The sequence below is a fragment of the Saccostrea echinata genome, unplaced genomic scaffold (genome assembly GCF_033153115.1).
Source record: "Saccostrea echinata isolate AGI-Se365-2 ecotype Australia unplaced genomic scaffold, CSIRO_AGI_Sech_v1 ptg000054l, whole genome shotgun sequence".
Taxonomy (NCBI): Eukaryota; Metazoa; Mollusca; class Bivalvia; order Ostreida; family Ostreidae; genus Saccostrea; species Saccostrea echinata.
Window position 1 is genome coordinate 41,282,273 of NW_026889803.1, and position 15,320 is coordinate 41,297,592.

At 33.7% G+C, this 15,320-nt stretch overlaps 1 protein-coding gene across 1 annotated transcript in view; it reads right to left on the reverse strand.

Moving 5' to 3' along the window:
* The window catches only part of LOC133204883 (atrial natriuretic peptide receptor 1-like), a 77,960-nt gene extending 64,744 nt beyond the window's left edge, over positions 1-13,216 (reverse strand). The window contains exons 1-2 of the mRNA XM_061340627.1: positions 13,048-13,216; positions 5,171-5,272 (exon numbers count right to left, since the gene is read on the reverse strand). Coding sequence (XP_061196611.1) covers positions 5,171-5,272; positions 13,048-13,216 — 271 coding nt within the window. The remainder of the gene's footprint in view (positions 1-5,170; positions 5,273-13,047) is intronic.
* Between the last annotated feature and the right edge of the window lie 2,104 nt (positions 13,217-15,320).

Genomic DNA, 15,320 nt, shown 5'->3' on the forward strand with positions numbered 1-15,320 from the left:
TGAGGAATTCGACAATATCATTATGAAAACTTAAAAGACGCATGACGGAAGAGGGGTCAGAAAAGCCTGTATCAACCTCGGGCCCAAATGAACCTACACAATTTATTGTAATATTACTGAGTACACTTTAAAACATAAATATTGAAGAATTTAGTAAAGATTTATTTTTCTGAGCGCTATTATTTTATTAATAATACATAATGTTGTTTCATCATCTTTTGGTGTACTTTCAAACGACTTTCTTTCCACGGTAGAAAACAATAATTCTAAATTATGACGAATGTTTCATGCTCCTGTTACATAATGATTCATTTTCCTTTTATATAATGAATTATTTGAAACCCCGTCATTTTTTGTAACAACTGACGTTAATATTCATTCCTACTTTAATTCCTTTCAAAGGAGATAGTGAAAATATCAATACACTTAACAATAATACGAAAAACAAGTACTTAATTAAAGTGAAGAAAATATTAAGGCAAATGTACATGAACAAGACTTAGTACACTATACGTAAATACAAAATAAATCAATCAATAATTCTTGACATTATTCCTTACATAAGTACATATTCCTTGTTATAGAGGACCGTCTATCTTGTATTTATTTGAAATTTTCAAAGTAAAATGATGTATTTTCAGACTCCTGCGAAGATTGATTGTATATTGTTTTACTTCTCATTCGAGAATATTTTCACTCATATATAGAAAGACGTAGCCATATACCGGCGAAGGATTTCAAATTAAGACATAAACTCGGCCCTCAGGGTCATTGCGCAGTGAGGGTTCTTTATCATGCCATCGCCCACCGTGACACGGGACATCGGTTTTTAAGGTCTTATCCAAAACTTACACTTCCTGTGACTTTCACTTCTAATGCCGGGCTCTTGGCGAAGGAATGCTTAGGTTTGACGCGGCGCGACGAACAAGAATCAAACTCGGGCTTCCATCACGAAGTGATCGCCCTACCATTTGTTCGTTAAGAAGAAGGTACAGTTGGGGCTTTATTGTGCCCTTAAAATTTAATGCTTTCAAAGACTTATGAAATAGGTTTAAATATGAGTTCAGTATATGAATGTTATAAATCATGAAAGAATATGGCATGAAGGAGGACCATTCTGGAAATATTACGTCATTAATTTTGTACATTTCTAAGTTTTAAACAGAAAAAGCCTCAAAACGATTCATTCAGAGGTTATTTTCCTAAAGAAAAAGGTGACCACAGCCGTCGCCCACTTCAATTTTCAGATATATTGAAAAATCATATTTCTCAAAATCTTTGTAGGCGATGCATGGGCTCTTTATTATCTGAAAGAAGGCCCCGATCCTGGGGCCACATCCTTCACAAAATGGGAAGAGACACCATTGCTTAGCTTAATAACCAGGAACAGAAGATTTTTCAATGCATTAATGCATTTTTACTGTATAATCATTAGATCTGCGCCCAAACACCAGAACCTCTGACACAGGGGGCCATGTAAGGCACCCTTGCTCATCATAACCGTGCATTTAGTTAATCGGCTTAATACCCTGCAGCAGAGGAGATTTTCAAGGAATTAATGCATTTTCACTATAACATCATTAAAGCCCCGCCCTTAAACCAGAACCCCTAACCTCGGGGTCATGAAATTCACAATTTTGGAAGAGGCACCCGTCCTCATTATAACCATGTACTTAATTTGCCAGCTTAATACACAGGAGCAGAAGAGAAAATTTTCAAAAAATTTATGCATTTTCACTATATAAACATTAGAGCACCTTTGCTCAGTTTAATAGCCAGAAACGGAGATTTTTCAAAGCATTAATGCATTTTCACTGCATAATCATTAGAGTCCCGCCCAAACACCAGAACCCCTGACCCAGGAGGCCATGAAGTTCACAATTTTGGAAGAGGCATTCTTGCTTATCATACCCAGAATCATGCTGAATACCCAAAAGTAGAGGAGAATATTTTTGAAGAAATAATGCATTTTCACTATATATTCAAGATAGCCCCACCCTAGCACCAGAACCCCTTACTCTGGGGCCATGAATTTCATTTTTGGTAGAGGATTCAATGCTTATTACAGTCATGCTAATAGTTTGACTGTTTGATGTCCAGGAGTAAAGAGGAAGATCTTTAAAGATTGCATTAATTTTGGTTTTAACCCCACCTCTTAGGCCACAGGGGGACAGGGGCCACGAATTTCAAAATTTTTGTTCACCTTCACCCATAGATGCCAAAATTGGTTAAAATTGGTTCAGCCCTTTCAGAGAAAAAGTTGTACAAATGTTAACACACGACGCACGTCGCTGGACGGAAAGAGAAAGCAATAGGTCACCTGAGTGACTCAGGTGACCTTAAAAAAACTACAAACAATACAAATCTGTGAACAGGGCATATGAAACAGGACTCCCAGAAATACCAGATATGGGATCAAGTGCCTGTGATCAGTAAGCATCCCCTGTTAACCGGCAAAAACGCCGTGACCCCTATGTATTGATCAGGTAGATGGAACGTTCCGTAATCAAAGAAATGCGAACGATAGTATTGTTTTGCCGCCTACCTCCAAGTCAAATTTCGAAAGTTGACACATTTGAATGATTTTTCATATCTATATAAATATTTATGTGAATTTTCATAAAACATAAATTATTTGGGAAAACTAAGAGAGATAACTCTTTAATTTTGGTAAAAATTGCGTTTTTCAATATAGAAATCAACGGAAAACGGAAAATATTTTTAAAACATCCCCCCCCCCGTAAAACAAAAATTCCTTTTTATGGGTTTTATGAATTGTTATTCAGACATACTACAGCTTTTGTTGTTTCACTTGGGGGAACATATGTTTACTGACAAAAAACCACAAAAATGTCATTTTATTATCAATTTCAAGGGAGATTACGAATAAAATAAGGTCTTTTATAAATCTTTTATGCTGAATTTTACATAAGTTAAACATACAGAAAGTTTGAAGGGTCATTTTTCCATTTCCATTCATTTTTGAAAATCTAGAGATTTTTAAAGCCTGATTTCAATGGATAAAATTTTCAACCCCCCCTTTTAAAAAGAGTCGTAAATAAGAGCAATTAGGTTTTTGACATTGATATTAAAATTATTTATCAATTAATAATGACCTCTTTTTTGCATTCAATCAAGTTTTAATGGCCAAACTGCCATTTATATTGAATTAAATGGGTATATAATGTAGCCGGGAATCGAGAGTTAGCGTGCGTGGTTCTTTAGTATAAAAACAAAGGCCTAGCAATTAGTATGAAATATGTCAGTCACAAAACGACCAAATGATAGATTATGCATTGTATTTGCTAATAAGGTCATTATAACGATCATAGAATTTTTGACTTTAGACGAGGTGGTTGAAATCCCTGTTTCATCAACTTATCTGTAAGTTGTCTGCCTCAGTTTAAAAATTAATCGTACTCAGAGTATACTTTTGAACATTTATAAGATTGGAGGCATAAACAACATTTGCAGGTGATAGCGGAATATTACTACATGAATAAGGAAATTTGATGATGGAAAAGCTAAAGACATCTCGATTGTCATAAAATTTTGTTGTTAGTTGGCCCTTAACCTCTACAGTCAATAAAACATCCAAATATGTAGCAGATATGGCAAACTCTGAGATGACTTTAATTTTAAGTTCACTGAGATATATTAATTCGATGTATGTATGGTAGTAACTATTTTTAATTTATGAAAGAAAAATGCTGTCGTTATAGCTTAGTGTTAAAGGTCGGAGCAAGTGTTTTCTTCCCCCCCCCCCCCTTTTTATAGAAATTTTTGAATAAATTCTGCTTCATACGAATACAAGAACAAATTGGCTAATAAAGGAGCGCAATTAGTGACCATCGAAATTCCAACAGTTTGTTGGAAGACCTGGTCGCCAAAGACTACATGTACATAGATGTTGTCAATGAGAAACTCCAGCATCCTTTTAATATCAGTGTCAATATTTAATGCTCTCTAATATCATCTTTGAGTCAAATAAAATATAGAAATATTCTTATTAATCCAAAAGTATAAAATTTCTAATTTTAATTCAAGTGGTCTACATGGAAACCGGTTTTTGATGAGTAACATTAATATTATTTAAAGTCATTAGTCAATTCGAATTTTTTCATCCTCACATTGTTTTTAAGAAGACACACTTTTAATATATTTTATTATTTGGAAAATATATGGAAAAAGTTCAAGAGAAATAATTGACAAAATGTATTAAATATTATTTTTGACTACATTAGAATAATGCATGGATGTGGATTGTGTGCAAGGGTGATCGACTGAGTGAGTGCGTATCTCAATAATATAAAAGATGTATAGATCTACAGTTACTTTGTTTATTATGAAAAAAAAAAAAAAAAAAAAAAAAAAAGAAGATTTTTTTAAATCTGGAATTTTGAAGGGAAATATCGAATAGAGATTATAATCAACAAATTCAGTTGTAGCCCAGTATCACCCATTATCATTCTGACTTTAAGAGGGTATGTTTTTGTTATGAAGAAATTCGGGTTTGAGTTTTGAAATCAAACACAACGACTATAATTATGTCGTCAGGGGTATTGAAGTCATATCAACTCCTAAAACATATTTATCAAACATAATCTAAGGGTCGGATCAGGTAAATTCTTCTCCCTCTTTAATACAATGATTGTTTCGGATAAATAAACATGCACTGTGAAACAAAGCTTGACAATAAATTTGCTTTAAACGTGTTCGAATCACATGTGTCCATAAAACTATATGAATCATATATAATACGTCAATGATAGATTTGCCATTCTAAGAATAGTAATGGTACAGACTATCTAGTACCTTCATTAAACCTTCAGTAAACATTGCAAATAAGGAAATGAATTTGGTATCTTATTGTATCGACAGGTACATTTATTTATAGTTACCAGCGCGGTCTTTCATCTGAATAGCTAGATATTAACTCAATTTTATTTAAAACGCAAAGGTTCTTTAACATAAAAAATAGAGATTTCCTAAACATTATTGCAACTTTGTCTTAATCAAATAAGTTAAGGAAGCTCTCAGACGAAATCAGTCTTAGCAAATCTATAGAATTCTGGTATTTTCTCTGTTGCCGATGGCGTTTGTACAGAACGATAATAAGGTGGCTTAAACTATGTAATATCGTAGCAAATAACACAGAGCTCATCCTTACCCAGTCCGTGTACTCCATTACATCGTGTGTTGGCGTATTCCACTTCTATGGAGCCTTCCTTAATGATGCCCTTTCTTTCAATGTCTTCAATAGCAATGCTTACTGAAAGTGCAAAAAAGAATTCTTTGTCATTAAAAAATCGTGAAGAATCATTTATTCAATTTAAAACTAAGAGAACTGAAATGATCGCTTGTATATTTAGAAAGTTGAACTTCGTTGTAGAGTCGCGGAGTTAGGAGCTGATCCTTACGTTGCGGGTTCGAGTCGCACTGTTGGACTGAAAACCGGTCCTTTGGATGAGACCGTGTTGCAGTAGGCTATTGGTAGCGTTCAATCTATTGTATTAAGCAGCTAGTGTTAGACTTAGAAATTTAAATTCAGCCTGACAATTTCCTGCAGAGAGAATTAAAGGGCTTGGACACAGATTTGAAGTTAATATTTTTTATCATTTTCAGTATAATATCATGACTTATATGTTGCTAGAGCATTTCACGTCGAAATATATAATAAAAACGTGTTTAGACACTTCTTTTAATCTGAATTTTATTAAATCTACGAATTTCGGGACGCGTTTGATTGAAACATATCCTTGCACTATCAAGAAGTAAATTTTATCCTTAGTACTTAAGAAAAGTAGATTTTTTGTGTATTAATGAAAAATATTAAAACTTTAATCCAGAAAATTCAGAGCAGAAATGTGAGAAAGCAAAACCAACTCATCAGTATTGTCAGTCCGTGTTCATGTGTACAGAGTACTTAGTAAATAAATTGAACACACTTGGCAAAATGATAAGAGTTCGTGACTTGCGTGTTTACAAACACTGACGTTTGACGTGATGTAAAGAAGAATGTCATTGTAATTGAATTCTTTGAATATACATGCAAGTTCAATTCATTAAACTAAATTTATTATTTTTTTTTCATAAGTATAGTTAAAATGTAAACAATGCAACTGTGTCCAGGCCCCTTTAAAGCATTCATCGCATACTACCGTTACATCTCAGATTTCTTGGAAATGGAAATCTTGAAGTTCCCTTTTCATTGTAAAAATTAATGCAAAATCGCACATAATTTAGACTTTTGGCAGAATTGATGGCGATTTTATTTCAAGAACATCTATCGTGAGTTTGGCTCATTGGCTGTCTGTGATTGATCTTTTTAACAGTGGTATTGTGAAAAAAAAGAATACATCTTTGAATGTTTCATAAAGGGTCTTTTCTTCTGTTTAACACCGCCATATATGTAACACCTGCTTAGATTTTTATTCGCCCACCTGAGCCAGAGGCTCCAGTGAGCTTTTTTGAACAAAGTTTTTGTTTGTAATTCGCCAGCAGCTGTCTGTGGACTGTAAATTATTAACAATTAGACTTCTTCCAGAACCACAAACAAACTTAAATCTATGCATTCGTGGATAATCAGAATGCAGGACTATTATGAATAAAGGGCCGACCTTGCCTTATTTCAACAAGAAATGATTAAAATAAGTCTTAATGATATATTTTATTCAAGAAAATAAAACTGAAAAAGATATGCCTCATCATTTATATGTAGATTTCAGGTTGCTATACCCCTGCAAGCGAAGTTAAATAAGAGGGTATATTGGAATCACGATGTCCGTCTGTCTGTGTATATATGAACTTGTCCGGACATATTCTAAGCGACAAGTCCATGGATTTTTTTCCTTGAAAATTATTACACTCTTTATTTAGCAAATAAAGATGTGCACATGATATTTTCGTATTGGTCGTATTTAAGGACATAGGCAAGTCAAGGTTTAGAAAAAAGGTTTAATACATGGGTTTTTTCATTTACGAAATAGTGATTGAGAGTGATCTCCCGTGTAGAATTCTCTAAGCGGTGAAAACCAATAAAGCGTATGTTTACAGAGGTAAACAAAAGCACGTGTACTTCCTTCAACGGGTAGAATCATAAACACAGCAAGAAAGAAAAGTAGTAATGGCTTTGTTGTACATTGTATTCAAGGGACGAAGAGCCAACAGGTCGTCATTTACCATAGTGTTTTTGCAACGTTATGGACGTAGCTAATTTGTTCCGCAAGAATATTAAAGAGGAGTGAAATTCTTGTCTGGACTTAACTTTGCTATCGATAAACATTACAGATCAGATAATGATCATAGGATATGTTACGACCCTAAACAAACGTCATTTAGTCAAGGTCACAGAGCTCAGAAGTGTCAATTCTGAAGTCTCGGTCAGAAATGTAAAATTAGGCCCATAAGACAAAGAACTATATGCGGTATATGCATATTTTTGTCCCCACAAAAGTCATATTTTGAAAATATCTTTAAATATGCTAAATTGTATATATTGTATGAGAAATCTAAATTAACAAAAAATATTATAGTTTCAAATTAGGTTTTCGGCAGTTTTGTTTCTATGACGTAACAAACTATTTGGATTTTGTGTAGTTTTTCAGAAAGAGGAAAAAATGGACAGAATTTGTTCAATTTTTATTATAAAAGTTATAGAGCGCAGGCCTACTCCAGAACAATATTTACATATTTCATTGATATCATTCTACACATTAAATCAAAATATTGAGTTAGAGCAGACCTGCGCTTGGCGACTTTTACTCAAAATATCGACGTAATATACACCTTTTTTTCTGTATAAATCTTGGAAAATGAATTTACGTCATTTTCCTGACGTCATGTCTTACATGTACATATGGTGCCATAGCTTATGAAGATATTCATTGCTATTAGTCTGCAGATATCCCCCTGTTTTAGAATATAATTATATATTTCTCCGTTAAAGTTTGATTTGGGGGCATATATTGGTCATTACCGAGTATAGTCCTTTGTTTTGGAAGAGAATAAGAGGTCACGCTTGGCACAAAGGTTGATTATGACCAAGAGGTACATGTATGTCGTGATTCCATGACATTGTGGCTTGTAGAAGATTAAGCTCACATTAGAAGTTCCTTTGTAATGCATGATAACCAAACGTAATTATAGCAAAGGGGAAGATTAAGCTCATGTGTTTGTTTGTTTATTGTTTAACGTCCCTCTCGAGAATTTTTCACTCATATGGAGACGCCACCACTTGCCGGTGGAGAGCTACAAATTTTGACCTATACTCGGCACTTAGGGCCATTAAGCAGTGAGGGATCTTTTTCGTGCCAGCACCTACTGCGACACGGGACCTCGGTTTATACGGTCTCATCCGAAGGACCGGTCTCCGCGTCCCACAGTGGGATTCGAAACCGCGACGTAAGGATCAACTCCTTACTCTGCGACTCTAGAGCGAACGCTCTAACCACTGCGCCACGCGGGCGACTTAAGCTCACATGAGAAGTTCCTTTGTAATGCATGATAACCAAACGTAATCATAGCAAAGGGGAAGATTAAGCTCACATGAGAAGATAAATGTTCTTAGGGCTATGATATTCCAGTGCTTCGACTTCGTATTGGCATAATTTTCATACTTAACACAAAGCCTGTTCACGGCCAGATAGAGGTGTTACAACCATCATCCAATTACATCTCAATTACATTCAAGCCATAGGAATAGTGTAATTTTTAGCAAGTTTTTGAACCTCATCACATCAAACTCGTTTCCAGAACGACCTCCCCCCTGTCCTTTAAATTAGTAAAACGGGAAAACGACTTGAGGTTGGGGATTTAATGTGCAAAGGGTTTTTTTTTTTTTTTTTTTTTTTTTTTTTTTTTTTTTTTTTTTTTTTTACAAATAATGTCTATAGTATGGTCCTAGCTTGTTCATAAACAATCCTAAATACGTAAATTCGTGCGCGTCTTTGGAGTTCCTAAACAGATAGTAAACAGTTGCTACTACGTTCGTATACACCATTTGAAGCCGTTTGGCTAGATTTTTGTTGAACAGAGTAAGAACTAGTTAATTAGTTAGTGGAGGGGGTTAAGCTATTTTAAGTAAACCCTATAATATGTGTTTACATTTAGCACAGAAATATATATTTATAATAATCATCTTTGAAGATGAATGGATTTTGTTTTAATTTGTTCTTCATGCATCATAAAATGTTTGTATGTGTCAAAAAAATCTCTTACGTGCATGAGCCACTTCTTGCTTATTTCTCAAGCAGTCTTAAAAGACTCCACAGAGTGAACTCTGGTTTGTTTTGTTTTGTTGTTGTTGTTTTTTTTTCCAGATAATTGAGCTTCCTTTGTAATGCATGATAACCAAACGTAATCATGGCAAAGGGGAAGATATGTGTCAATTAATGCTATATGATGAAAAAAGCTAATCAGTTGGCGATATTAATTCCCTAATTTTTAGAAAGGTCTAATAACTGTATATTTTCTTATTAATACGGATCAATGACTTAAGCCATGAGTAAGATTTCATTAATTTTAGGTCGATACCCATGCTTTTCATAACATTTCGTATAACACATGTATTTAGTTTACGATATACATTTTTGGAGAGTTTGTTGTTTATTGTCCTCCTGTGATATGACATTAAAGCTTGCAACATTTCTCCGGAAATGGCATAGACATTTTTGAGGGGGAAAAAATCAACACATTTCGAAAATTTCCGAGAGAGAAATTGTACGAGTAACAATATATTTGTAATCAAATCTTAGTTCAAAGTATTTCTGCTTTTGTGAACATATAAGAAATTAAAAGAAGATAAAATGAAGCATATATTGATTTTAATCACCAATTAAAGATCTGGAAAATGGCCTCTATGTAAAATTACATTTTAGTACATGTACAATAGTCATGAAAAATTAACAGGAATGAAAGAGCAAGGGCCACTTTGGGCCTTTTTTCGCCCTGTGAGTTTCTGAAAAATCGAAACTGCTCAGTTTTGGTTGACAGTGCAGTACATGTAGGCCTATTTATCGGTAACTGTGTATCTATTGAATATGACGTAATTTTCTCCATAGTCAATGAATTTTGACGTCATGAAATGCGTCATTTTTACCATATCTTGTAAATTCCTTTAAAGATGGCCAAAAGTTTGTGTATTTGGAGTATTTTTTCAATTTTTCATATAGAGCACAACCTTTGATCCAAAATATGCAATTATATAATGAAAGGTTTGCTTCTTAAGATCATAAAACATGTTTTAATTTTTGGATCGAGGGCTGTGCTCATCACAGGCACTTGGGGTATGGACCCCCCCCCCCCCTTTCCATTTTCTTTTCTTTTTAAATCTGGGGTCGAGTCACCTTTTTCCTATTTTTGTATTCTAATATACACTGTATGTTATTAATAATGTAACTCTTTTGTCTCTGTAAGCTGTTTTTAAATATATCGTTTTCGACTGATACATAAAAAGAGAGAAGGCTTGCAACTCTTTTCTCATCTTTTCTTCTCTTTTCTGCCTCACCTCGCTTAAACTTCACCTGATTATTTATCGAAAGAATAAGAAAACATGGAATATGCATATATCAATAAATTCGTTATACATTCTTCTTCCTTTTCATATTTCCATTTAATTTTATGTGCCCCCGATTTGTAAATATTTCGATTAAATCACCCGCATCTAAGGTAAATTTTGTTGATATGCACCAGCTGGGACGGAAGTGCAATAACGGTAACTCTAACTTTATAAATGTTCTGCATTAAAAAAAAATTCCAGGCTTTGCAATAACAATATTGTGAAATTTGGTTGTCTAGGTCGTCTGTTAAAAGTTAATCTTCGTCAATTGCAATTTGCTAGTTAAAGTTATCTTGTTATTCACAGAACTTACCGTTACATGCTATATGAAGAGAAAATTAGGGATTTATTCCTTCTCGCATTTCATGTTCCGAATGACATTACACGTAATGATGATACCCGAAAATACCGGGCACTTCCGTCCCAGCTGGTGCACATCGACAAAATTTACCATCGATGCGGGTGATTTAATCGAAATATTTACAAATCGGGGGCACATAAAAATTAAATGGAAATATGAAAAGGAAGAAGAATGTATAATGAATTTATTGATATATGCATATTCCATGTTTTCTAATTCTTTCGATAAATAATCAGGCGAAGTTTAAGCGAGGTGAGGCAGACGATGAGAAAAGAGTTGCAAGCCTTCTCTCTTTTTATGTATCAGTCGAAAACGATATATTTAAAAACAGCTTATAGAGACAAAAGAGTTACATTATTAATAACATACAGTGTATATTAGAATACAAAAATAGGAAAAAGGTGACTCGACCCCAGATTTAAAAAGAAAAGAAAATGGAAAGGGGGGGGGGTCCATACCCCAAGTGCCTGTGGTGCTCATATTTTAATTCTTTGCTGAATTAAGTCAAATATGCCTGTTTTCTGCAAAATTCAAGAACATTGCGTTTTCACAAAGCCTGTTTTTCAGTACCTGAATTCTCAAAAAGAAATTTTGTTATAGGAAATGAGAGCGCTACGTCTCTACTTTATTTTGATATATAAAATGGGACAGTGGGTGATAGTCAATTAATTGATACAAGAACAGGGCCATTTTATGCATAAAGTGAACCTAGCTCTTTCATGTATAATTTTCAAGGAATTGTTCATTACAATGCATTATTCCAAGGCAGACGGACGAAGAGAATTTGGCGATGTATTCTTTGGTAAAATATTTATTGATTGATTTTGTTTATTGGGATCTGGGGATTTTGTGTCATTTTGTTGTATTGTCCTCTACCAAATTTACCATTTTTCAATTTAAATTTGTATATACAAATTTTAAATTGAAACAAAAATCTGAAGATAAAAGATAGTATTTATCCATTTTTTAATCTGGTTGGAGAGTTGCACTGTTGTGATTTACGTTTACATGTACATGCATTTAGAAACAAATTAGCTTTAGCAGTTACCCAACCTGGGTAAAACTTTGAGGAGTGGGGGCAGGGGTCCTCTAATAAATAGACGTCATCAAAGGAAATCGATTATACTATTTATACACGTAGGTTAATCAGTAATTATTAATGCAAGTTGAAGGAAATGAATCTGTTTTGTTATGACGGAGTAGTTTAGGTTAAAATTTTTCACCAAATCTAGGATTTTGAGCTAAATGGATATTTATGCATAATTAATTTGCGATGTTATTATAAACTCACGACGTGCTTAATTCTAAAGAATTTCTGTTCTCTTGGGACTTTGACCAGTATATGTTATGAATACTTTCTGTAGAGGTCCGATATTATGGGTATAATCACGAGAGAATGATCATTAGAATGTTGTTCTGAGATTAAAATGAATACTAACATCAGAATTATTGAATTTTATTATGATTTGAAAGCAGTGCATATCATATATGGAATATTATTATCGAAGAATGGAAACTTGAAAGGGAAAAATTGATAATAATAGTATAAAAGTTGATTGACAAAAGTATCAGTAATGTAGATGTATAGGGCTGACAAGTAATCTTCGGTAATATTACAGCAGTTTCGAAAAAACACTCATTAAAACTTAAATATTTGGCATCCATTCTATCAAACAATTGTATATTCAGGGATATTTTAGCAAACTTTAATACGACTTGTGTGATATATTTTCCATTTTTTGAGTCGAGGAACAATTGAAAATATATGCAAATTATTTTTCTCTCTCCTTTATGTTACTTGAATTTGTTTCAGAATTTTTTTTCTCTGCTTCCTATTTGTATCCACATAGAAGATGAGTTTGTTGTTCCACATATATGTGTATCCTATATTTGCATACTAAGGTATATATTTTCCCTCCTTTAAAAGCGAATTTTTCTAGAATTACAATAAAACAAATCTTTTAGGTGTTCTGGAGACTATTCAAAGTAAGTTAAAATTAGTTCCAATTCAAAAGCGAGTTATTTAAGACGAGAAAGCGAAAAATACCGAAATCCAAAGTTCAATTGTCAAAATATTAAAATAATGGAAAATATGCATAGGTAATGGCACAACATAGAATAACCTAACCTGCTGCTCCGGCTTTCTCTTGTCCGAATGGAAACAAGAAATCGCCCTTACGCCCGGGGAGTAAAACAAGCACTCTGAAGGGAGGGATGTTAGATTGTAGACCACTGTTTGATGTCAGAGTCATTAAAATCGCTATCACACAACTTAAACTTCTGATGGAACAATTCATCGTTCTGGTATTGATCCCTTTTCAATCTAAGCTTTCTCAGGTAAAAACTTCCTATTTATAGGTTTAGGCGGGATGCAGGAATTGGTCAGTATTGACTTCATTAATAATCATTTCCAGATGTACCTGGATTGGTCATGGGTTTATTATCCGATTTCTTCTTCTGTCTCGGTATATTAGGTTCAGGAATGGAAAATATAACAGCTAGATGCATGTTAAAGGGATTTTATTGCAGAAGAGACATGAAAATATGCATAGACGTAATAAATTATAATTAACTTAATGATGTTAAATATTAAAGGTTACACAGGTATAAAGGAAGATTATTTGTTTTACATATAAAGAATATAATTATGGTATGCATTCTTGATCAAATCACAGGAGTTGGTGCATGCACTTACCAACTTCAATGATATCTTCAGTAAATAAAAAAGTAACGCCTATAATAAAACCACCACTGTGAACAGGAGAGTAATAGGGGAACATCTGTGTTAGTAACAGAGTTTAGAGTATTTACTTTGAAACGCCCGTTCAAAAGACATTTCACCACCTCTCTCAGACAATCTTTGTTTCAGACGCCATTTGGTGACGTATTACTATTACAGTTCAACAGTGGAAAAAATCAGATTTGTGTATACATATATATATATATATATATATATACATGGTTTATTATCAAAAATGTTATTAGTTTAAGGCGCTTAAGTGCATACCAAAATGAATACATATTATCTAAACATTTAACAGGTATGCTCTCATTCACTGTGGATCATAGAAAGTAATACCAAGTGGATGAAGGTACACTCAAATTCTGAAAAAAATGATTTGATTTGAATAAATTTTATCATGTCTCAAGCATAAATGGATTGGGCTGGAGAAATGGCCCTAAAAGCCTTCTCCATATGGTACAAGACGTACATAAAACATTCACAAAAATTGAACTTCTGGCATCGAAAAATAAATTATAATTCTTTGTAGTACCATCAAATCAAAACAAAGAATTAACATTTATTATGTCAAGAGTCAGCTGTTTTACAAGTGGTAATCGTATGCAATGCACAGTCATCTGCAACGGCATATAATGCTTTGTCAGGTCTGCAAAAGATTTGATCTAGCATCAACTTAAGGTTTGTCCACCCTCTTATAAGAGAGATAACTTTCAATGGGATTAATGACTATTATTTCTTTCTAGAAATGGTCAAGGTAAAAGGTGCCAAAATTTTCCCTTGCAAGGTATGTTAAAATTGTTTACATTTAGATTTTTTGGGATTTCATAAACTTCTGCGTACACTGAAAACCATCTCACAACTTCAGGGGTCCTAAGTCCATTTCTGGCCGTGGGACCCCTTAAAAACTTCGTTCATTTTGGGGGCGTGATTCTCTCTTTGAGAAGAACCAATCAAATTGGGGTTTACATAAGTAGACAAAATGTAAACACAAAGAAGCAGTCGACACTGCATGTGTTTCAGGATGTTTGTCACAGAAAAGCTTAAATGTGATTAGTCGAGAGATAAGAAAAACAATCGGGATTTGTAATTTTTCCGAAAGACGTCCCTGAAATCAGCCCGTAGAAAATGAATGGAATTTTTCAGGGGTCTCACGGCCACGAGTAGACGCGGTACTCCTGACGTTGTGAGGATGGCTCAAAACCAGTGTTTCGATTTTTAGTTTGGAACAGACAAATATATTTGTAAAAATCTGTGTTTTAGGGACGGCTGTCTGATTCTAGCTCATGCTTGAAGAAAGATCATGTTTACAAAACAATCATTATGTAACTTGTTAAAAGTAGATACTATTAGTGGAATATACAATATTCCGCTGTTTTATTATTATCATTATTGGATGTTAAAGAGCCAAGCCATCTTTTTTAATGTTGAAGAGCTAGACCTGTCTTATGATGGATTTTTTTAACAACAGTCCAATCGGTTGATGACCTTCAAACATACAGAATTTTTTTTTCTTTTTGAAAAAGTTCTTTGTGGTTTATAGTTTACAGGTCGCTGAGAGAATTTATTTTACATTTTGAATCTTTTATTGTTTAATTACTGGTTAAGTTCGTATTCAAAACATCAGGGTTTTGTTTGCTTATTTGTTTGTTTGTTGTTTG